Genomic DNA, 26,492 nt, shown 5'->3' on the forward strand with positions numbered 1-26,492 from the left:
GGCTTTTTCCACTGGCAGATGGAAGATTACGAGCTCTTTTAGAGTTGTAATATGTTAAGGGTCGACGAAGGTGAGAAAGAAGAGAGAAATAAATGTCCAAAGGAATACAGAGAAGCAAAAGAAGGAAAGGCGGTTAGGACTGAAGCTGAAGGGAAGAACATACAGTATGAACCCAAAAAAAAGGAAAGATTCCACCGAATGACCACGCAGAAAGAAAATGTTATGTCGAACTAGGGATATAGTAGAAAGGAGTCGGTAGCAAGGAAAACACATCATACGGTCTACATAGGAAACAAAGAGGAAGGGTTTAATAAAAACTTCAGCAGTATAGAGTGAAAGTTCTAAAATCAAGAATACAGTTATTGATGGCAAGGAGTGGCAGCCGACGAAATTCATGGTACCGAGTATCTAGAACAAATTGGGTGATATGGAAAACCTGAGGGAGAGATCGTGTAACTTAAATAAACTTGATGAATGACGATTGCAGGCACAATGGGCCACAGAGGTGACATGGAACAGGCATCGTTCCTGGAGGCATCATTCCTAGAGGCACCGTTCCTGGAGGCACCATACATTCCTGGAGGCACAGACATTCTTGGAGGCATCGTATATTCTTGGAGGCATCGTACATTCCTGGAGGCACGTACATTCTCTGAGGCATAGACATTCCTGGAGTCATCGTACTTTCCTGGAGGCACCGTACTTCTTGGAGGCATCAATAAAGTTTGCCATACAGCGATATAAAATAGTGCTGCAAGCATAGAGTGGTTGCATACCAGAGGTGGAGAGAGCACTGGAGCAAGCCTTTCGAGAGGGATGTTACGCTTTGAGGCAGTCGGAGTAGGTGTTTGGATGTGAAGTTGTCTTGGTGGATGTATAGAGAGCTCGGGAGGAGCTGATCATCTAGTTGAAGGTAGTTCAACGACACATGGCTTAGGGTACCCAGAGTTGGAAGCAGATAAAGCGACATGGGTGACTATCCAGGTTAGCTTGACTAGGGAGACAGTATTGTGTTAGCCAAGGCTACAGATGCAACGTGGGTTGGAGACCAGTTTGGTGCAGGCACAAGATGAATGTGAAAGTGATGAGGCAGATCTATCTTGTTGTAGTTAGTCAGTCAATGAATTTCGTTTGTTAATTTGTCTCAGATATTTTGTAATTGTTTTGAGTTTTGTTGTGTTGTCGTCTAGAGACGACTTTTCTTTTTTGGGGGGATGATGTCGTCGGTAAACATTGTGTAGCTGACAGGGTGTATGTCGTCGGTAAATGCCCCTTCGGGAAGGTTCTTGTTATGTAGCCGACATGTTGTATGTAGCCGATAGACCCCTTCTGGAAGGTTCTTCGGAAAGTATTTATACACCCTCCGGGATCATTGTAATCATCATTAGAAGCATAATGTAATGTCTTTGGCATATGCGAATAATACAAGGAGTTCTGCTGTTCTTATCTATTGTCTGTGTGCATTGATTCATTTACCCATATGGTAAACATAAATCAATCTTCCTATGCATAAAAGTAAAGAAGATATTGAAGAAGACTAGTTTTGGGATGATTTAGAAGAGTTTTGTCTCAACCTTAGATGCTAAACCAACATCTGTTGTGGAGAGAAATTATGAGCATCATGAAGACGGTGCATAAATGTTTTTACTTTCATCAAATCAGTCACATAAATTGGTCTTTAGAAGAAAAGCAAGCGATAAAGAAGCAACTCATTTACAAAAAGCCAACAAGGAGGGTTCAAAATTTGTTCTTTCATGAGGGTGTCCTATTAGACATTTTGTTCATATGGATGCAAAGAAATCACCACAAGCTATGTTTGCAGAAAAGCAAGAGGTTACAACTGAAGAAACATAAATATGCAACTGCAAGTAAAGAAGAAATATTTCACCTTACTTATGCACTTCAATACAATGTAATGTATTATTAACATGAACTAATGAGTAAGTTTGTTAATATCTTTACAAAAGTGTTTCTGTTTATTAATCTTTTGCCAATGTTGTAACTATTTCTAATTACTAATAAGCATTGGAAGATTTTGAGAAGAGGAAGATATTTCAAAGAATCAGGTAATGGTTTTATTTGAGCTGGTCACGTTTACTGGTTAGTGTAGGTTAGGATAGGTTTTCATTTAGTAAGTGTTGTTATCATAGTTCCAAGAATCACAGCAATTCAGGTGATTCGATTCCGATTCATGGCCGATTCACGATTTGATTCGGCCTTGCCGATTCCAATCTGGTTCCGATTCTTGTTACTTTGGTTGTTACACAATGTCTTAGAGTTAGTAGTTGTCTAGTTTAGCTTGTTTCCTAGTTCTTCTTGTCTTAATGACTATTTTGGAGTTCATTTCTAGTTGGTTGCTCACCTTTTAAATCATTTTTCCAAGGGTCTAACTATCTAAGTGAGTCAAGTTTCTGATTTTGATAGAGAGTCTTTGCATATATTTCCAAAAGTTGCATTGAGTAGTTAAGTCTTAATTGTGTCAAGAATTTCTATTCAGTGATGGTGTTTAGTTGGTCTCATCAATTTTTGTTTCCATAGAAAATAGACATCCAAAGTTGTATTATAAGTCATTGTATGGATAGAGTTTTTACTACAGGTTTCTTGCTGTAACTGTTGTCTGCAACCACTCCTGTCTGATTTTAACAGCCAATCCCACAACCACTAGTATTTGGTTTTCAAAGTCAGTCATGTAGCCACTACCATGTGGCTGGACAATCATTTTGCAGAAACCACTATGTGATTTAAAAGAAAGTTTGCACAAAGTATGAGGACATCTATATTTGCTGATATTAAATATGCAACACTCTTAGAGGGACCTGAATATTCAACAATGAAGAGACTTGTACTTTCAGCTATTTATGAAGTTTGAAGCTTCTCACAACAACACAAATGGTACCATATTGATGATTTCTATTTATTTGTAATATTTATCATTTTTGGTAATTGATTTATCTATGCATATCATTTTGTTTTTCAATAATCATTATTGTAACTATATGCGTCAAAAGTGATTTATTTTGTTGCCCTTATATATACATTGTTATTTGAGTACAAATAACCTTCAAGCTGGGAGGAACATGTGTGTGTTGTGTTATTGTCATAGACCATGGGAGGCTGACCTTGAATATATATTTTTATACTACCTTTGACATTCTTGGTGATTGAATCAAAAATAAGAATGATAACAAAGGGAAGAAGGTAGGACTACGTGAGCATTGAAGATGACATAAAACAATGATAAGAAGATTCAAGGACACAATCAATAGAGAAGAAGAAAATGAATCATAGTCATGTCAAATGTAATCATTTGTTTTAATGATCAAATACATGCATGACATGTTCTATGAAGTTTTGAAGTTGTCATAAAATTTCATGCTAATAGCTTTCATGTCTAACTATTGCCTATCCCCTGCTTGAAGACAGTCAAGATTTCAGCTGCGTGGAATGATGATCCTATAGATTGTCATATTTATATTTATTTATTATAACACTTTACATCATGATTGTAATATATTCCCAGGTCATTTCCATACATTAACTTGATTTATGAAGCATTAACTATGATTAATAAATTTTGATTAATATTTATGTGTAGCTAGTTAATGCTAAATTGTGATGATTTATTATGATGAATGGTTATTATTGAGAAATAATTATCTTGAGATGATTAATAAGTTGTTTGTGAGATATTTGAGTCACTCATGCAGCTGGAAAGAAGGAGAAGCAAGTTGACACTTGTCAATATTTAATAGTGGTTGGAAATGCAAAAAAAAGTCAAAAAGTCAGTTTTAGTAAAATGGTCATATCTCACTCAATTCTTAATGATTTGAAAGATGACAACAAGGCACACAAACCCTTTTCAAAATATTTCATGAGCGACACTGATTGAAAGTTGACTGAGTAAAAGATGGTGAGTTTAAAGGCAACAAAAACCCAGTTTTAGTGAAATGACCATATCTTCCACTTTTCCTAATGAAATCCAAGTTTTCAAAATGATTTGGAAAGAAAGCTAAAAAGGATGAGCATAATCTGGTTAAAGGGTTTTAATCTATTTCACAACAATAAAGAACCATACGTTTGAAGTGGACTGCTGAGAAAGTGGAATACAAAATCAGCAGTCTTAGTCAAACTTCTTTTATTTATTGCAATTCAAGCTACAACTTCAAAAGAGGTTGGATAAGATTTGCATTGTATTTATGAAGACCAACAAATCTCCAACAAATCAGCTTTGTCATAGACGAGTCCAAACACACTCTTTTTTCAATCAGCCAAGAAGACAAGTTGTAATAGGACTCTCCTTCTTAGTAATTGTTTTGGAATAAGTTTCTTCCTTGTTTAAAGGAATGACAAGACACATGTTAGATGGTTGTTAGATATTTGAAATTGTAATCAAGAAAAGGATATAGAAAGTTGTGGATGTTAATTAGTTGGTAATGCATAGTTCCTACATCCATTACTATGTAATTTCTTGCAGTTTCCTGCAGCCATTACTATGTACTTTTATTTATTTTCAGCATTGTTATTTTTCTATTTTGCAACAATAGAATAACTTAGAAAGTTTTACAGTGCATATACTTTGCAGACCCGTTTCAAGTATATGTGCTCGGGTTTACAATTTAAACAATTCTTTTCATAAGAAAGATAACTACTCATTTTGGATGTTCAATCCATGTGTTATGGTTTTAAACCAAGCTATTGATCTAATTTGGAAGCCAGCAAGATGTGCATCCCAGGAACCTAGATGTACAGGGAGGCATCCTTGCAAATCGGGATGCTTGGGATGGCTTTTGACAGGCACCCACAAAGCATTTGGGCTCCTTCGGATGCCCAAGCCAAGAAAAACAAAATTTTAATGAGTTTTTCCCACTTCATTTTTATTTTAACTTGTGAAATAAGATTTTTTTAATTTTTTATTTCTACTCCTAAACCCTAAAACAACCCTAAAAGAGGCCATTCAACTATTTATCTCATTTTGTTTATAGCTAGTCTCTCTTCTGGTCTCCATTTTGGCATTTTGAAGGAAAAGTGATTATTTTGGAAGAGGATCTTTTGTGGGGCAAGAGATATAGCTTCCACAACGGAGTTTTAAGCATTTGATTCCATTCTTGAGTCCTTTAATGATTTTTTTAAAGATCTTGATGCATTTTTTCAAGCTTGCGAAGATTTTTTTCAATTTTAGTAATTTTGTATCATTTTTTTGCACTTGTATGCTTGATGTTCATAGTTCTTTTCTAATTTAACTTTTTTTTAAGTTTCTTATTATAGCAAGAAATTAGATTGTATTGTGCAAAAATGGCCACCATCGGTAGTCAAAATTCAATGGGAGGGCAAATAGTCGATAGTATCAAAATTGATGTAGGATCTCCGTTGGGGAGACCATAGTTGGAAAATTCTCACTCGGCAACAACTTGCCAAGCCCCAAAAAGTTTTTGGGAAAAACTCGGCTAGTGTTTTAAAAAAACTCGGGGAAAATTGGGGAACCTAAATAATTGCTTAAATTTAATTAAAAATTCATTTTCTTAGGAAAATTCAATGATAACATGCATGCAATGAGTTAATTAATGAGAACAAAAAAGAAGCAAGCAAACTCTAGATATATATAAATACATAGTGAGAACAAAATCACATTCTCATGTGGAATGCTAATGGCGGGAAGCAAAATAATAAATAGTTTGTGTCAAACTAGAAGTAAATACATCATTACCCAGCTCTACTAGCATAGTGTAATTTTCTATTTTATATAATATATATAAGCTTTTTGCCTAAACATTAAAAAAAAAAACTGAGTTTTTTGTGAAAAATCGGCGATTACTTGACTTGGTGATTTTTTCGCCTACAAAGTCGTGAGTAAATATGGGAAAAACTCACCGGTCCCAAAAACTTGGTGATTACTTGAAACTCACCGATTTTTTGGCAATTATGCCAACTATGGTGGAGACATACCACAAGAATCTCACAGGTTTCAAGAGGTGACTCATATCTTTGGAAGTGTAATTATTGTCAAAGTAACAAAGGCAATAGCTCATATTCTTAGGTCAAACTTTATTTTATGGGCCTTGTTGGGTATGCAGACATAAAAACCCGATCAAAATAACCCTAGACACAATAACCCCGCCATAATAACCCAAGGACAAAATAACCCAGGGTCATAATAAGCAATGGACAAAGTAACTTGTGGACAAAATAACCCGTGGTCATTTTAGATCAAGCTTGTAAACTATAAATGATAAAATAAACTAGAATGTTAGAATTTGGATCATGTAAAAGGAATTAGATAAAAGAAGGAATTGTACGACACCATAGATGGTAATTAGGTCATTTTAAGACCATATATATATGTAAAATAGCCTTGAAAGACCTGTAATAATACAATTTCCAATAGAGGGAAGAGTTTCTTTTTCATAAGAGTAATGGTGTGAATTATTTTTAAATACTACAAGACTCTATTGATTATTTTGAAGACACATAGATTGACATACTTACTACAAGGGGCAAGAGACAATCAATTTGGAATTTCTATTCAACTATTCAAGATAATCTTCCAAAAATTAATAATACAATTGAAGGATGACTGAAGATTTAGTAAATTGCTTCAAGCATCACATAGCCTAGTCCAAAAATTCATCAAAGTAGAAAAAATGAACAAGGTTTCCAAGAGAATAAAATAGACAAATATATGGCTTGGATTATTATGTCCATGGGTTATTCTGACCACAGGTTATTTTGGCTTATTTGGTCTTTGGGTTATTGTGCTCGGGTTATTTTGTCCAAGTTTATTTTGGCTGGGTTATTATGTCCTATAACCCCCTGTTGGCAATGGAATGGCAATGTGCAAAGGCATAGAAGGGAAGTGGATGTCTAATGTACAAATGAACAAAAAGTTGCTGATAATCTAGTTAAAAGATTAAAAAAAGAAGTTTTTATCAACCTCTATCCTGAAGAGAAACAATGCAAAAGCCTATTGAACCGATTGTATCCTACAAACATCCATTCTTGGAAGTACCTGTTGTTAGAAGCATGAATGCTGATGATATTCCTATGGGGGAGTATTGTAGAAACATGATTAGATCATTATCATGATGATATGTTGCATTTATGACTGTGTTTGTCATTGATGTCAACATAGCAGTTTTTTGTGGTATCCGATAGAAGAACAACGGAAAGATCAAGTTGGTACAAACAGATCGTTGAGTACATTCAGTAGCGAGGTTAAAGAGAGATACTACTAAGTGTCTAGTATATGCAGCTAACTTTAGAAGCATAAGATATTAAGTCTGGAAGAAGTTATGCAAGCTTCAGTGAAGATTGTTCTGAGATAGAGTTTACAAAGGCATGTTCTGGTAAACTTGTTATATCTCTTAGCAGAGTTATTATTCTGAGAAGCCGAAGTTAAAGATGTGAAGAAGACATGGTGATGATGATGTGGACAAGCTTGCTCGTCATAATGATACGGGTATGGGAGGTTATTCAAGTTGCAAGGCAAAAGATTAATGTTATTGCTAAGTGTAACGTGTTCTTAATGTGGTCTTATAATAATTAATTGAGAAGGTGTAACAACCGACTCAGGGAATCGTTTTGTGGATTCGGTTTAAAAAGACATTTTCCTTTATCATAGATGAGATAGATGAAGTAATTGTAAGCAGCATGATGAGCAGAATGCGAAGTTGAGCAGTGCAGAGCGGAAGCGAAGGAAACTTCATCGTCGAGGTTTTATTGTGCGATCCAAAGTTGGATACTTGGATCCGAGGTTCATGACTTGGTCTACAAGGTCTAACAGTGATTGGTCCAGTTGACAGGATAGAGGAAAAAAGTTTTAAGTACAATGCACACAATTATTCTGCAAGAAATAGTTGAGAGATCAGTTGGACAGTGAGTTCAGTGGTCTTTCCCCAGAAGCTATTTGGACAGCGAGTCCTTCTGTTCTGCAACTCTTAACAGTGTTGACACAACTCCTAATAGGATTGGAATCTCCTAACCAGGATTCAAAGTCTCCTAACAGGGACTCATATGTACTAATTGTTGTAATAGACTCTTAACAGAGTCCATCCTCTAACAAGGAATATTTATATTAGTACATCATCTTGTGAGCATCATTCCCACTGAGGTTTTCCGTTTGATCAAGGGTTTCCCTAGTTAACATATCTGGTGTAATTGTCTATGTGTATCTTGTTATGGTTATTGTTTACATTGGTTGAATGGATAAGATTGTTTAAGGTTGATAAATGTTTTAATTATTGGATAACTGATTCACACTCCCCCCCCCTCTTAGTTATCTTGGTGGACTGTTGTTTCTAACAATTGGTATCAGCGCATCAGGTCCTTGAAGATAAAGTTTAACAACTTTGGGAGATCCATGGCAAGCATATTCAAGAAAGATATTCCTACATTTGACAAAGGAAATTTTGACACCTGGATGTTGGAAATTCTTGGTGAGTTATCATATTTGTGTAAAGAACATAGCATTAAGTTTTCAGATCCAGAATCCTTCTGTTGTATACAAAAGAACAGAAGCTCAAGCAAAGATAGATCTAGATCCGAAGAAGACTTAAAGAAAGGTATTGATCTACTTATGAACAGAGAACGAAAAGGTATGAAATTTTTTGTTTGTTGGACATGTAAAGAATTTGTTCATTTCTCAACTAGATGTCCTAAGAGGATTAAAAAAACTAGAAAGAGTAGTTGATTACAATTTAGATGATGATGTTGTTACTAAACCAAAGAATTATGAAGTATTCCTTGAGACTAACAATGATTTATAGAATGAAGGAGAGCTAAGGTAGGAACAAAGCTCAGAATTTTCAGCAGAGCCAAGAGTTGAGATAACAACTCCTACTTCGGGTAAGAATATGACAAAGAATCATCCACCCGAGTAGATCATCGGAAGTAGAGATAAAGGTGTAATGACAAGAAGCATAATCAATGAAAAACTATGTTTGATATCTCGAGTTGAACCTAAGAATGCAGATGAAGCATGTAAAGATGACTATTGGAAGCAAGCTATGAAAGAGGAATTGGATCAATTAGTAAAGAATGAGACATGGGAATTGGTCCCTAGACCAATAGATAAGAATGTGATGGGAACTAAATGAGTATTCAGGAACAAGATGAATAAACAAGGTGAAGTTGTAAGGAACAAGGCAAGATTGGTATGTAAAGGTTACTCATAGCAAGAAGGAATAGACTATGATGAAACCTATGCTCCTGTGGCTAGAATTGAAGCAGTAAGGTTATTCTTAGCATAAGTTGTATATAAGAAATTCAAAGTATATCAGATGGATGTCAAGTCAACATTTCTAAACGGAGAACTTGAAGAAGAGGTATACATAGAACAGTCTGAAGGTTGTCCTGTAACAGATGACAAGGACATAATATGCAGATTGAAGAAAGCATGGCTTGAAGCAAGCACCCATAACCTGGTATGCAAGGTTGGACAAGCATTTGACAAAGCTTGGAAATAGCAAAGGTATGGCAGATAACAATCTTTATTGGAAAGAAATTGATGATGGATTGATGATCTTGGTAGTATTTGTTGATGATATCATATTTGGAGGAAATGATGATGAAAGTGACAAGTTTGTAGACGAAATGAAGAAGGAATTTGAAATGAGTATGATAAGAGAAATGAAATATTTTCTAAAATTACAGATTGTACAGGATAAAGAAGGAATCCTTATTTCTCAGACTAAATATTTGAAAAATTTATTGAAACGGTTTGGTTTGGAAACATGTAAACCTGCTAGAACACCTATGGTAACTTGACACAAGTTATCTACTAGGGATGAGACACCTATTGTTGAGTAGAAGTACAAATCTATGATTGGAGGATTGCAATATCTGACTCACACAAGGCCGGATATAGCAAATGTAGTTGGAATTGTTGCAAGATTTCAAGCTGATCCTAGAGAAGCACATTATGTAGCAGTCAAAAGGATATTTAGATACTTGAAAGGAACACCAGAGTTCGGATTGTGGTATGATAAATCTAATGATTTTATTTTATGTGCTTATACTGATGCTGATTGGGCAGGCAGTATGGATGACAGAAAGAGCACCAGTGGAGCCTTCTTTCTTGGAGGAAGATTGGTTTTTTGGCTAAGCAAGAAGCATGATTGTACCTCACAAAGTACAACAGAAGCAAAATATGTTGTAGCAGCAAACAATTGTAATCAAGTTGTTTGGATGAAGCAGATGCTGAAGGATATAAGGATAGAATTCAGTGAACCTGTTGTCATACATTATGACAATACAAGCACAGTAAATATGTCTAAGAATCCAGTATTGCATTCTAAGACCAAGCACATTTCTATCAAGTATCACATGTTGAGAGAGAAAGTTGCAGAAAAGGAAATTAGATTGGAGTATGTGAGCACTAAAGAGTAGATTGTAGATATTTTCACTAAGCCTCTTTCTAAAGAGACTTTTGAGTAGTTGCGAGGTATGCTAGGGGTTATGCCCCTTCCTACATTAGAGTAGAAGATGCAAGAATGCATCAGTCCAATGTAACAGAGCACCGTTGTTTGTTTGGACTGAATGCTGATGCTTCATGTTGTTGCTTCATGTTGTTGGATGTTGTTTTTGAACAGTGTCTTTGGACACTTGAGCTAAGTAAGAATCAATTGTTGGAGAGTTTGATGGTTGCTGAAACCTTTGACATTGATGTCAATGGGGGAGAAGTACTGCATGAAAAACAATTTGAGTACATTGGAGGGAGAAGAAAATAGTTTGGGAGAAGTACAACATGGGAGAATGATTGATAAAGAGGATTTGAAAAGAAAGGTTAACAATCTTTTGCAATTGGTATTTTTGGAACTAGATGTTTTTCATCTATGTTGCCATCAATGCCATAGGGGGAGATTGTTGGAAGCATGAATGCTGATGATATTCCATCATTGATGTCAACATAACAGTTTTCTATGGTATCTGATAGAAGAAAATTGCGGAGTGATCGAGTTGGTATGGACAGATCATTGAGTACTTTCAGTGGAGGTTAAAGAGAGATACTACTAAGTGTCTAGTATATGCGACTAACCTCGGAAGCATAAGATATTAAGTCTGGAAGAAGTTATGCAAGTTTCGGTGAAGACTGTTCTGAGATAGAGTTTACAGAGGCATGTTCTGGTAAACTTGTTATATCTCTTAGCAGAGTTTTTATTCTGAGAAGTTGAAGTTAAAGATGTGAAGAAGACATATTGATGATGACGTGGACAAGCTCGCTCCTCATAATGATACGTGTACGAAAAGTTATTCAGGTTGCAAGGTAAAAGATTAATGTTATCTCTAAGTGTAATGTGTTCTTAATGTGGTTCTATTATAATTAATTGAGAAGGTGTAATATCCGACTTAGGGAATTGTTTTATGGATTTGGTATAAAGGAAGGACATGTTCCTTTATCATAGATGAGATAGATGAAGTAATTGTAAGCAGCATGAAGAGCGGAATGCAAAGTTGAGCAGTGCAGAGCGGAAGTGAAGGAGACTTCATTACCGAGGTTTTATTGTTTGATCCGAAGTTGGATACTTAGATCCGAGGTTCGTAACCTAGTTTACAAGGTTTGACAGTGATTGGTCCGGTTGACAGGATAGAGGAAATACGTTTTAAGTACAATACACACAATTATTCTGTAAGGAATAGTTGAGAGATCAATTGGATAGTGAGTTTAGTAGTTTTGCCCTAGAAGCTGTTTGGACAGTGAGTCCTTTTGTCTTCTACAACTCCATATAGAGTTGGCATAGCTCCTAATAGGGGTGGAATTTCCTAATAGGGATTCAAAGTCTCCTAACAAGGACTCTTATGTACTAAATGTTGTAATAGACTCTTAACAAGGTCCATCCGCTAACAAGGAATATTTATATTAGTACATCATCTTGTGGGCATCATTCCCACCGGGATTTTCCCTTTGATCAAGGGTTTCCCTAGTTAACATATCTGGTGTAATTGTCTATGTGCATCTTGTTATGGTTATTGTTTACTTTGGTTGAATGGATAAGATTGTTTAAGGTTGATAAATATTTTAATTATTGGATAACTGATTCACCCCCCTGCCCCCTCTCAGTTATTTTGGTGAACTATTGTTTCTAACACCTGTATCAAGAGTGGAAGAGGAAGAAGTAGAAACTACTACCCACAAAAGAGGTCCATTGGACACCACATTCAAAATGGAGGCAAGAGAGCTTGCTGATCAAGCCATCGCATGTTGCCTCTATGCCAATGGTCTTCCTTTCAACTTGGTGAGATCACCATATTGGAAGGAAATGGTGTCAACCATAAATAAAACACCCACCGATTACACAAGTCCTGGTTATGAAAAGGTGCATGCCACTCTATTGCAAAAAGAGAAGGCTTGTGTCGAGAAAGTTATTTAGCCAATCAAAAATTCATGGAAAACTTCGTGTGTTCCTATTGTTTTTGATGGATATAAAGATAAGAAAAACTGTTGTGATTGCAGTGTCACCCCAAGGGGCAATGTTTTTAAAAGCAATTGATTGTGAAGTGGAAGTGAAAGATTCATAGTTCTTTTCCAAAATCATCATTGAGGCCATAGAGATGGTGGGTAGTGAGAATGTGGTCTAAGTGATTATAAACAATGGCAAAATTTGTAGTGGTGTAGGTGCTTTGGTTGAGTGATGTTATGACCATATTTTTTGGACACCATGCACTGTAGACTCCCTAAATGTGGTCATGCAACAAATTGGTACTCAAATAGATTGGGTGAAGCAAATTTACCAAGAGGGGGAGGAGATACAAATGTTTGTAACAAACCATCACATGTCACAATCGATATTCAAACCATTCTCCAAATTGGAGTTGTTGAAGGTAAATTGTAATTTATTTATTTAATTTGAATAAATTTAATGTCATGTTCAATTATCAAATTGTATATAATTTTTCTTAATATTTATTGACATTGTTATTGTTAACTTAGTGAGCTGAAACTCGATTTTCTTCTCATACTATTGTAGTGAGAAGACTTGTCAAGGTGCAAGGGAAATGGAGCCAAATGGTTATTTCTAGCTAGTGAGGTATTTGGAAGTCTTCTAATTTAGAGAGGGCACAAAAGGTCAAGGCATTGATCTAGGATGATAGTTGGTGCGTTCGTGTGCAATTTGTATTACATTTCACAAACCATATTATGATAATGCTTTGCTTTGTTGATACATATCAACCTTGTTTGAGAGATGTTTATGATGACACAGACACAATGGTAGAGAAGGTAAAACTTTCTACACTAATACGTGAGAATGACCCCACATAATGTGAAGCCTTATGCAATCAACTAGAAACAATCAAATCATCATCATTGGGAAAAGATGACTACCCCATTGCACCTCCTTTGCATATGCCTTATCTCCAAGGTACTATAACGAGGAAGTATTTGCTATGCTAGATAGAGTGAGAGAGTAGCATGATGCGGATGAAGAAGTTGCTAGTGGGTGCTACAAAGCTTTTGCAATACTCTTCCAGGATGATAATAATCACAAAAAAGTTAAGACAGAATTTGGCTTATTTACTTCAAGAGAAAAACTTAGTCCAATTGCAATAAAGGACCAATGTGACATGGGAGCTCACACATGGTGGTATCTCTCTAGTCAACCAGTTAAGCATCTAAAACCTCTAGCAATCAAAATGTAGATTTTTTTTTGTTTTGTTTACCACTTGTATTCTACAATTCTTTAAATTGTTTTTTATTTTTATGTTTTGCTTTAATTTTGTAAACATTGTCTAAGTTGCAAGTTTTGCTGTTGCTGAACGGAATTAGAGTACATACTCCTTTCTCCACTCAATGAAGCGTAACCAGTTGGGCTCAAAAAAAGCTGAACACCTTGTTTGCATTCATACCAAATTGTGGCTTTTGTCAAGTTATTAAGGATCACTACAAGGATAGGTTACCCAAGCTTTGGGATGTAGAACTTGAGTATGCAAATTTGGATGCAACAATTCAAGATCTTACTACATTCACGGATGATGATGTTGATAACATCATGACACATGGTACACTTAGCACAAGTTGAACCATTTTCAGTCTAAACGATCTTGAACTTGCAGCAGTTTGAGTTGATGAGGATTTTTTTGTGAATCCATATGATTATGATTTAGATTGATGAACATTGAATCATTAACTATATTTTTTTTGTAATTGTGTTGATTTTTTGATTTGCATTGGATTTGTGAATATAGATGTATATGATATGGTTTATAATCTTATTGAATATTGATAATAAAAGAGTGTGATATTGCTATCAGGATTTAACTGTGATTTTGAGTCAAACTCATTGACCCATGTTTCATGAGTAGTGGTTCCACATGAATCCATCTCTCATGAGAATAAATGGAACGCTTAGCACTCATTGGATCTAGGTGATGCTCAATCTTGATAGCAATATCGCAATTTGACTTGTTGTGGAAATTATCTCCTACTTATCAATAAAAGAGTGGTTAGAATTTATTCAAATCACCTGAAATATAGAACAAGTGCATCAAACAACCCTATCAATATCCACCAAGTGGCTAAAATGATGAGACGAATCCAAAGGTAAATGAATCCATCTCTCATGAGAATAAATGGAACACTTAGCACTCATTGGAAGTCCTGGTGCTTCACCCCTGTGAGCATCCCCTAGATCCAATGAGTGCTAAGTGTTCCATTTATTCTCATAAGAGATGTATTCATGTTGAATCACTACTTATGAAACATGGGTCAATGAGTTTGACTCAAAATCACACAGTTAAATCCTGATAGCAATATCACAATTTGACTTGCTGTGGAAATTATCTCTTACTTATCAATAAAAGAGTGGTCAGAATTTATTCAAATCACCTAAAATACAGAACAAGTGCATCAAACAACCCTATCAATATCCACCAAGTGGCTAAAATGATGAGATGAATTCAAAGGTAAATGAATCCATCTCTCATAAGAATAAATGGAACACTTAGCACTTATTGGAAGTCTTGGTGCTTCACCCCTGTGAGCATCACCTAGATCCAATGAGTGCTAAGTGTTCCATTTATTCTCATGAGAGATGGATTCATGTTGAATCGCTACTCATGAAACATGGGTCAACGAGTTTGACTCAAAATCACACAGTTAAATCCTGATAGCAATATCGCAATTTGACTTGCTGTGGAAATTATCTCCTAGTTATCAATAAAAGAGTGGTTAGAATTTATTCAAATCACCTAAAATACAGAACAAGTGTATCAAACAACCCTATCAATATCCACCAAGTGGCTAAAATGATGAGACAAATCCAAAGGTAAATGACTCTTATCCATAATATTCTAATTTTGCATGTGTTTAGTAGCCCTTTTTGCAAGACAATCTGCAACACCATTCCACTCCTTGGGAATGTGAGTAAAAGTAACGAAATCCAAAGAAGCACACAACTCGAGAATCTGAATAAGAACCAAAGCTAACTGCCAACAACCATTCTTAGAATGCTGCCAAGTCAACAAATGCACCACCATTTTTGAATTTGTCCCGTAGATGATCCTTTTCCATCCATGAACACATGCATGCTCTACAACATACAAAATAGTAGTTGCCTTCATCAAATTGTTAGTATGATGGCTTTTATAGATAGAAAACATAAATTGATCAATTCCCAAACTATCTCTACCAACTCCACCAATGCCAACAGGACTTGGGTCTCCCCAAGAGGACCCATTTGTGTTGATTTTAAGAATATCCTCCGGAGGCAAACTCCATCTCCCCACCCTATTAATTTTCTGAAGAGGGTGTCTACATCTATTCCTCAAGAGCGGGCTCCATTGAGAAGGAATATGAAGACGATTATTATAAATAGCATCACGAGGATCCATAGCTTTAGACATATCACATTTAGCCAAAATAGTTTCTCTCATAGAGTGTATAATTTTCCACAACAGGTGGTGGGCCTTCAACAACACATCTTGAAATATCTGACAATTCCTCTCCAACATAAATGTTAGATGCTAAAAGACCGGCCAAGAGTCCAAGCAACTTGAAGAAAATAAGTTTTGATAGAAACTTTACCCATCGATCAAGAAACTCGTGAAAAGAAGGCACATGCCAAAAAGATTGATTCCAAACATCCCAGCAAAGGTGCCAAATGTGTCTAGTAAATGAGCACTGAAAAAAGAGATGAGAGATCGTTTCTGCACTATTATAGCGCAATGCACATCATGAAGGGCCCAAAAAACCAAGCCTACAAAGATTATCCCAAGTAGGGCACCGATTTTGGACCGCCAACCATAGGAAAAAATTACACTTTGGCCAAGAGAATCTATTCCAAACACATTTCCACAACAGAACTTGAATGCCCCCAAAAGTCTGCTGAAGTAACTCTGCATAACCTGCAGCAACAAAAAACTTGCTAGACAGATCATTGCTTGCCCAAGCAAGGACATCAATGCCGGTCAAGTTGGGGCACTCCCTAGAAGCTAGAATCTTGGCCAGCTCTTGTCTATTAACCTCAGATCCACCTCGAGGCCATTCATAAGGGAGCTTCTAGCGGTAATGAACTGCCAAGCCACTATTATAGGCAATTCTATAATGATCAACCAAATCCCAGCCGGCCATGGTAAAGATAACCTTGAGAGCATGTAGGTGGGGATGAGAAGAAAGAATAGGATGATCATTCAAGGAATCCATCCAAAAACAATCTTGAAATCCAAAATGACAAATCCGAAGATTCCTTGCTAAACCAGCGGAGCCCCAAATTTCAAAGTATTCCAAATCATGGAGCCTCTACCGAACAGAGGAGTGCGGGGAACATCAAACTCATCAACTCCAGGAAGATACTTAGAGGTGAGTATATGAGCCTACAGTTGATCTTGACTAGTGCACCAATGCCAATCTAACTTAGCAGTAAGAACTTTCCCATTTAGAATAGCAGATCGCAAACCAAGGCCAACCTCCTTTGGTCTGCACACAGTTTCCCTTTTAAAAAGGCTTATTATTGAAGTGGATAAGTTCCCATTTCAAAGAAATTTACGAGACAGGGTATCAAATTCTCAAAGAAAATAACTTATTTTAATTTCGATTTGAATATGTATTTGTGAAGTATCATGCTATCAAATAATTTAGTTTTGTATATCCCTTGCATTTCTTTGCATATACTGTTATATGTAATGTATATATATAAATGCATCTGAATCCCCCTCCAAAAAAAATTGTGCATCTGGGTTTGTGATTCTCACATCCGCGCACCCGATTCGGTAACTAAGGTTAAAAAAGCAATAAAGTGGATTTCTAAATTTATAATCTGTGTGAATTTCTCTAAGCAGATTTTGATGAGTAAAGCGAAATTCTGGATTTATAATCTGTGTCAATTTCTCTAAGCAGATTTTGTTGAGCTTTGTGAAAGGTTCTTCAAGTTTTATTTTTACTTTAATGTTTCTGTTGTAGAAGATGGGTTCAGCACAACTTTCTTTCTGCTATTATGTTACATCTGTTTCATTTACTCTTAATCATTTATGGACAGCATTACACTTTCTTTTTTAGTTTGAAGAATTTTGCATTTTAAAAATGAGTCTCTTGTTTTAATTTCTTATCCGTAATGACATATCATTCATACAACTCTTTCCTCAACTTATTAGTGTGCATACCTTGAGAATGTCTCCTTGAAATGGTTATGTTGTAACATCCAATTTTTCCGGGTCTAATTTAACATTCAACAAACTCAAGAAATATAGTTACTATTTCGTTTCATAGGAAAGCGGTTATACCATTCATGTTCTTGTGAATAAGATTTACCGTTAAAATCCGTTAAACAAAATTTCTTAACTAAATACTTGAAGAACCATCAAATTAAGTTACTATAGAAATTAAAAACCACATACCTTGGAAGATTGAGTTCAAATCAACTAGGGATGCTTCTGCAACCCCCCGGGTTAGTCCACAAATACACTATAAGAATTTCATATGACAACTATCATCTAATGACCGCTATCAAATTAGATACTTTTAATTATTTTAAATTAGGGCATCACATACCATTGTATCAATTAGGGCATTGTTTACCATTGGTTCATTTAGGGCTTCTGATACCGCTATCTCATTTAGGGCTTCCAATACCACAGATTCAATTAGGGTTCCAATACCACTGAATCATTTAGAGTTCCAGCTGTCACCCAATCAATTAGGACTTCAAATTTCTTTTCCTTCCGATTAGTTATCTGTGACAGTTTCTCAAGATTAGATAAATACTTATATTCAATATTCATATAAATGAAAACAATTCACAAATCAATCCAAGTGTAAAGTAATGATAACAATGAATTTAACTCAATCCAATCTTACCTCATTATAAATAAAAATGATAATACTTGTTTCTGATAAATAATTGAATGCTTAGCTTATCTCTATTTGACTCATGTCCGACATCTTGGGAGAGGTGAAACATTGTCAGGGGTTTAACCACCCAACCTCAGACCACAACATATCCCCACACGATCTCTAATGAGAAAGGTCCTCCCTACTCGGAATTGACAGGGAACATCTTACCATCCACCAGGCATCATGGTATACAACACGCCATATATGACTTGGAAGCAGAGGATCACAATGGTAGGAATGTGCATGAGCTATTATTTAATTTTTATTAGATGATAAATATTGAAATGACATAACTGATACTGGTTCATATTATTGATGATTCCTTTCTCACACCTCATCACCCATCTTCTCGGTTATGCAATTGGGCGAGTCCTCGGTGTTCGGAATCCTTAGAGCAGCGGATTCTGTTAATTTATACAAGAGGATTACATGCATCTTGCAATTCACAATCTGTGATTATATGATTATGTTCTTTAAAGATTCTAGAGTTGAATGTTTAATTCTAATATCTTTCGGCATAATGATCTATGGGTCCATACTAAGATTCTTGGCTATCGCTGACCTTGAACATGGCAAAATTAGATAGAGATCCAAATCTACAGTGTCAACATATATCATTGTAAGCAATAAATGTACATATACATTGTGATTATTTGTAATGGCTGGGACAACATATACTTAGCTGTGTAAAAGCTCATTTGCATTCAATCATAACCCACAACGTATCTTTGGTTTGAATTTCATTTGTTGAAGTCTGTGGTTTTGTACGCAGTAAAATATGTTCTTTTGGGTTCCCACTCTGCTTCCAATATGCAAAATGAAGATCTGAAACCTCCAGAAGGCCTGAACTATATGGCTCAATTTCCGGATAGAGCACCCTCTAGTAATTTTCTTCATTTCCAAGTGCATTATTCTGGGTACATGCCTTTAATTCTTCAATGGAGATCTCGTCCATCCTTTTCCCTGTGGAAATCTTGCGCTTACTCTGGCATGAGCTAGGGATTATTTTGAACTCAATAAAGATGAATGCCAATAGATATTGAAGAATATGCATTGGTTGCCATTTTCAAAATCCTCTACAACGGATCCTTCTTTTTATATGGTTTTCAAGTCTACGTTAAGTAAGCTCCAAAACCCGTAGATACAGCTTAAAAAGAAAGCAAAGTGAATGAACGTGCAACTGTTGTATTTGAAAACAAAAAAAATGGATGAAGCTTTCGGCTAACCTATTTCATATATGGTATGATTTTCAAGTCCGTCCCGACCTCGGCGGCAATTCCTCACGTGAGTATACAAATGAAATATCATATGTGATCTTTCTAATGCAAAACAACCAGCTCTAATGACAGTATTTGTCCCTTCCGTTTGACCTGTGACCTGCGGCAAAGATTAAGGCAGTATGCTGGTGAATGATTGTGAGCAGAGAACAAGTATCGGTTTCCAAACTCATAATATTGAGAGCTATTGCTAGCCAACAATTATTATGGAAAATAGAAGTATATATCGTTTTCGGGTATCAAACTTAATTAAAAGAAAAGCTTGTCTATATAGCTCCCTACAGTTACAAGAACCCATATGAATATGAGAGCTGATTGAAGAATCCACAATATGATTTAAAATGTTCTCTTAAATTGAAGGAGCTCGACTCTTCAACTCCCTTCAGTTACAAAAAACCCCTTCGAAAACCCAAGATGATCATTCGGGTTCCAAATATTAAATTGATTAAGAAGAAAGAAAAGGATAAGAAGTTGGAAAGAATTGGAAGATTAAAATTTGAAGATTATAATAATACAATTATTATAATTTGAACATTATTATAATGCATAATTATTAAATTATTAAATGATGATGGTGCCATATTATTTTTTATATTTAAATGAACATTTATAAACAATTATTAAAAAAAATAATACGACGAAAGATAATTTAAAATCCTTTAATATACGTTTAATTTTTTATCCCAATTATTTTAATTAAATTATTAAATAACTCATGCAAGTCCCGCAGATGTATTCTGGCTAGGTCCTTTACCCGTCTGCCCAATGATGGTGATGCCTTGCCTAATTCTTTTCTGACAATGCTTTCACCCCTTCGACATGCTCCCTGTAAGGAAATTCTTCGTAATTAAATTATATATTATTTTATCATAAATAATCATAACAATTAACTTTTCATCTTACCATTAATTTGCAATTAACGATCAACTAACATGTCATCTTCACTTGAAATCATAAAAACCATCTTAGCATTTCACTAGATTATATCAAATTAAACTGCTAACTGACTTCATGCGAACCTTAACGACTATATTTCAAGCTAGGTCAAAAATTGGGATGTAACATTATGCTTACAATGCACATTCATAAAATTTTTGCAGCAAACTATTTTGTTGCCTCTTTGAAGGAATATTGTTTGGAATATTTCAAAAAATAGTTTTCTAATAATTTTGGCTTTTTATGAAGTATTATTAAAAACTGGTTTTGTTGAAAAGCTGATTTCTTTAACTTCCAGTCTATTTCCCATGGTTTCAAGATTGTTACTAGTTGTAGACTCCAAATTGCCTATTTAGTTAATGCAATATTTTAAACAATAAAAAATGTGAATTGTTATGGTCATTTTCTCTTGGAATGAAATATTATGGATTAATAAAAATAACTGGTTTGTAGTAAGGTGGAGTTTATTTAGTTTGATTATGTAAGGTCACACATGTTTATTGATATTTTAAATCTGGTTTTTAAATTAATGGAAAAATTTCCGTTCATTTTTTATCAGAAAATAAAATTAATGCATTTGCCTTGAGATTATTTCACTGCTTTTCTTCTCGTGGAAGTGTTTTTGGTCATGTTAAACATGTTTCAAGTCAGACTTTTCGCAGAGTCAGACGAAAACTTTTGTCCCGCTTTACAGTCTCCCACTTTTACCAGAATTGAAGCTTTAAATGGAGTTGTATCTTCATGTCTGTACTTCCTGTACATGAAATACTGCATACATTTAGCCTTTTAGGCATGCTTGTATTTTTATAATGTGTAAGTGCAGTTGTGAGAATTGAAGGATGGATGCTATTTGAAAGATAATATCTGATTGATAAGCAATGCCAAATAGAATTGTCAAGGATTCAGATGGATTCCCTTTGTAGTGATTTTCCTTGTGTCAATACTCATTTAAATTACATTTGATGCCAACATATATAATTTTTAAATTTCCGTTGTGGGAATTAATGAATTATTACATGTTTGTTTTTTGTTTTAACAGAAAATAACTGGCATGACTATTTGCCTGGATACCTAGGATGGGAAATTATGTTTTTGGAAGCACTTGTACATGCTCCAACAGATAAAGATGACACACATACGTTTCGGATAAATCTGATGAAGAATCCAAATTTGCTAGAAAACAAAGATTGCAAAGAATGTAAACTTGTGAAGCCTTGACCCAAATTTTGACTATGAATACAGGATACAGGAAACTACAGATCTTTATATATAAATGTTGGAGTTGAAAAATTGAGAATTAATCCACCTCACTATGAAATAGAGATCAGACCCATTTAAGCAATTTTTATTTTCTACTTGATTGGAATCTACTAGGTGGATGTTGTACAATATAAAATGCGAAAAAATTGGTTTACATTTCTCATTTGATTGAGAATATATTTATACCGCAATGTCAACCATCCTAATATTCTTGCAATTGAAAGCTGTGTGTGAAAGTGAAATTGAATATTTATGTTATGATCACCAAATTAGGGGGCTTACGTTTAATGTTGCTCTTGATTTGTTGGAATCGTGAAAAAGTTGCTTTGAAGAATTTTGAATGAGTTCCACTGAATGCGACCAATAACATGAAAGATGAGGTGACATGATTTGAAGCTTCAAGGGTAAGAAAATAAACATTTTAATGTCACACTTAAAGAAATTCTCATTTACAATTATGTTCATTGACTGTCTTATCTGTCATTATTTTCATTGTGTATAACAATTATGGATAATAGAAGAATCACAATTGGAACAATATTTGAAGATCTGCGAATTTTATTTGCCAAAGGTTGTCATTATTAAAGTGATACATAAATTGGATGACCATGACTCTCAAACTTCGTGAATGTAATAATGCTTCAGTAATAATGTTCAAATAAATATCTATAAGCACCTTTTGTTTGAGACTTTGTTTCTCTTTGGAGGGGACCCTTTAGTAGTGTATTATGGCCTTAATGAAAATTAAATCCCAAGTTTATGATTCTCCAGGCATGGTTTGATGGCTTGTGGGCACATGAATTTAAGAACAACCATTCAGTGATTTATTGTTAGTGTAACACATGCGCTGTATGCCTAAGGCATACATTTTTAAAGAAAATTATCAAGGGAAAAATTATATATTTTGGGACAACATAATTGTGGGTGTGGGGCGTAACAAAGGATAGTATAAGAATCACAATCGGAATAGTGTTTGAAGATCCACAAATGTTACTTGCAAAATATTCATTGTCAAATAATATATAAATTGGATAACCCGGCTGTCTCAATTTGTGAATGTAATAATTGGTTCAGCAAAGCATGTCCATTAGTGGAAGTTTTCTATAAGCACCTTATCTTTTGAAACTTTTCTTCTTGTAGTGGACTCCTTAGTAGTGTGCTATAATGAAAATTATGTCACAAGTTTATGTTTACCTTGGCATGGTGTAAGGGCTTGTGGACATATGAATCTCAACATCATCCTTCATTGATTTATTGTTTACACAATCCAAAAGTTAGTAACATGTAAAGTACCACAACCCACACCTATTTCGAGGGGGACAATTACAATAACCCATCTCTATCAAATATATTTATCATTAGGCCCTTAGCAAATCTTGTTCACTACCATTTACACTCAAAGTGCTCAAGAACAAGGGATCAAGCATCCAATGCATTGAAGACAAGGGTCAATTTTCAGATCTATGCATTAACAATGGCATCGATGATCTTCATTTCTCAAAATCAACACTACAAGGTCAATATAAACTTTTTAATGAGTATTATTGATACAAGAAAGGTTTATGAAGGTATGAAACATTTTATTTTTAGATCTGGACTCTGCTACCTAATAACACACTTTCAACTGCATTTTAAATTCAAGGCTAATTCAATAACTAGGATTTGTGAAATGAACTGTCTTGGTACGCAATATTTTTTTGTCCCTCTTATCAAGTGACTAATTTTGTTGAATAGTTGGTTTGCAAACTCAATGTGCAGATGTATGGATGGTTTGTTATTGACTAGGAAGACACCATGAGTTAACAGTTCCAGTGCATGTACAATCATAGAGATAACAACCTATCTTCTTAATGGCAACAAATAGAGCAATATTCAGATTTCCTCTATGTATCTCAAAATTGAGCCAACCATCATTGTTTATTAATCCAAATCAGAAATTACATTTGGGATTCTTAGTGTTGCTCATACAGGGATAACAAATACACATACCATATGAAGTTCCAAAGTTGTCCTGGACTGATACACTGTTGTCAAAAATGACACACTCATAACAATTTCAGACATGTACGATAATGCTGAACTCAACTACAACATAGTCTACAACACTCTTAATACTGATTTAGTTTCAGTTGGCTTTGTTTTTCAGTGTTGAAGCTCAACATCACCACCTACATGCAAAAACATCACTCCAAATAGCCCCACATTTAGCTTGTAAGTGGGTATTGATTTTTTTTTGGATAGGTAAAGGACTGAAGCCTAGATTAATTATTATTACTTGTTGAAATTAATTATTATTTTGTATTAAGCTCAAGTAGACTCGAACCCAAGACCTCCCACATGAGAGGCTTACAAGCTGCTGCTCTGTTAAAAGCTCTTGCCTGTAAATGGGTATTGATTCACAACAAGGGTTTGGCCAACCAAAAAAAAAAGAATGCAACTCAAGATAATGACACATCAAGATCTGAGAATGTAATATTTTTCACTTAAAATTGCCCACTGGATGTTTCTCACAATAACATGTGACCTCACACACATGATAGCTCAATCTTTCAAGTTGAGTATCCCTAACAATTGGATATAGAAATTAAAATAAGCTCATTCAATCTTTAGACTTTTACTTGGAAGCTTATGAACAAATCTTAAGATTATATGTTTCAATGGCATCATGATCGAAAGCATCTAGGGTTTGCGTCCTCCAAGCTCAAGAGAAACATTCTCCACAATTTCATAATTTGATTCAATCTCCAAGCATGTTGAATGAGGGCACTTCCATCTCTTTTATAACATTTTCTAAGAGCTTTTTCCCACTCATCTTGACAATGTGGGATAAACAAATCATTTATTTTGGTATTTACTATAATTTTTAGATTATCGCAATTGCTTTTTTGGACTTTATTTTATCATGAGTATTTTTTTAAAATATTTTCATGCCATATAACATGATTTTCTGTTACTTAAGTCCCCATGAACTTTTATTTATGCTAACAATGTATTAATTGAAAAAAGGGAGCCATTTAATCAAATAATTCCCACAAACTATAGACTGCATTAATAAAGTCAAATAAATTAATTTAATTTATAAAGTAAGTTTAGTTTTCTCTTAATCAAAAACTTTATAAAGTAACATTACTAACACATAATAAATTATATCAATGATAAATAAATGAACTTTTTCATATTTCCAACTTACCATCAACATGCTACTACTAACATGCCCATATTGACTTTGTATATATAGTAAGTATGAGTAAAAGTATATCCAAACAACTTTGATCGTCTTGCAATTGAAACTACCTAGGCCGCATAGCCTCAAAGTCCATTAAATGTCTCGGTTAGCCTATGATCATGGGGAAATAGGCTAATGAAAAACTCATACAGTTTGTGCTAAAAGGGAGACATTACAATCCACCCTTCCCAAAGATTGCTTATCCTCAAGTCCTTAAACAATGCTTATACAATCTAGAATCAATTGCTCGATCCATACCAAAACCAAGAATGATCCCAGGGTTCCGAGTCAATCTATGGAAATTGTAGCACCATCTACTGCTGACATTGTCTTCCAAAGTGGCCAAACCAAAGACATCTCACCAATCCCCAACAATAAGAGCAATCAAGCACTGCATAAACTCATTCATCTCCTTAGGAATGCTGCTCAAAAGGACCAATCTAAAAACCCATTGGAGTGAATTCTAGAATGTCAACATTGGCCTATCCCATTCAACTCAACTGTTGAGTAGCTAATCAAAGTGATCTCAACTTTCCAAATGAAACTCAGTACAAAACCACCAAGTCGACATTGTGCTACTATGATCATATCTAATAAATCATCATACTCAAGTTGCACTCTCTTCTCCTGTAACCCCATATAAAGAATATAATCAAAACCAAAACTGAAATACCTAAGAGAGTTGAAGTCATTTCGATGAAATATAACTTGCCAAGGAAGCTTCGAAAATATCACATCAACAACCTCGTTGCCAATCACTATCCCAAGTAACAAAAGAACATCTTGCTTTGTCATAAGGAACCAAATTCAAGATATCCATCATGACATCCCAAAACTGAAGAAAGGCTATCATTCTCACAACTCTGCAGTCTACCAACCAAGCAATGCCTCTGTGATTTCCAGTTGAAATGAGAACATTGACATTTAACCTCCGAGTGTTAATGGAAGGTTTTTGAGCACACCAATGTAGCCACACTACTGCAATCAATGTGACATCATCTAAAAAAATGTGTACCATCTCCATGCAGTAGTTATAGTTACTCCTACTTTCACTTGGAAGAAACAAATAAATAAACCGTCTGACCTTGGCAGCGAAGTTTGAGGACGGTTGGATTGCGGTTAAAGGGAAGAAGGCTAAGCCTTCTGCTCCCCCTTTAGATATGACCCTTCGGTCGCATAAGGGTAACCTCATTTTAAAAGGATAATCTTTTGTTCCCTTATGCTGACTGGTTCTTCTGGGTTGGTGTTATGGTCTTGTCTCTGGTTTTCTGGTATCTGGTTTGGATAGCCTTCCTGGCTGCTTTGCTCCAGTCTGTTTGTCCTTTCAGATTTCAGAGTTTTTGGTTAATTTTACTGGGTCATATTTGCTGGTTTCAGGTCCCTGCAAAACTTGGTTTAGTTGTTTGGCTGGTTTCCGGTCCTTTTAAAACCTGGTTGTGCTTAATGGTTTATCTTTCTCTTTGATGTAATGGGTTTC

The 26,492-nt window shown here is 35.1% G+C and overlaps 1 protein-coding gene across 1 annotated transcript in view; it reads left to right on the plus strand.

Annotated features, from left to right (window-relative positions):
- LOC149529408 (cytochrome oxidase complex assembly protein) overlaps positions 1 to 22,006 on the plus strand; it is a 97,221-nt gene extending 75,215 nt beyond the window's left edge. The window contains exon 4 of the mRNA XM_089808674.1: positions 21,569 to 22,006. Coding sequence (XP_089664800.1) covers positions 21,569 to 21,747 — 179 coding nt within the window. The 3' untranslated portion in view covers positions 21,748 to 22,006. The remainder of the gene's footprint in view (positions 1 to 21,568) is intronic.
- The last annotated feature ends 4,486 nt before the right edge of the window (positions 22,007 to 26,492 follow it).

Source organism: Cupressus sempervirens, chromosome 11 (assembly GCF_028749045.1).
Source record: "Cupressus sempervirens isolate cs-2001-9-10 chromosome 11, ASM2874904v1, whole genome shotgun sequence".
In the NCBI taxonomy this organism is placed as follows: Eukaryota; Viridiplantae; Streptophyta; class Pinopsida; order Cupressales; family Cupressaceae; genus Cupressus; species Cupressus sempervirens.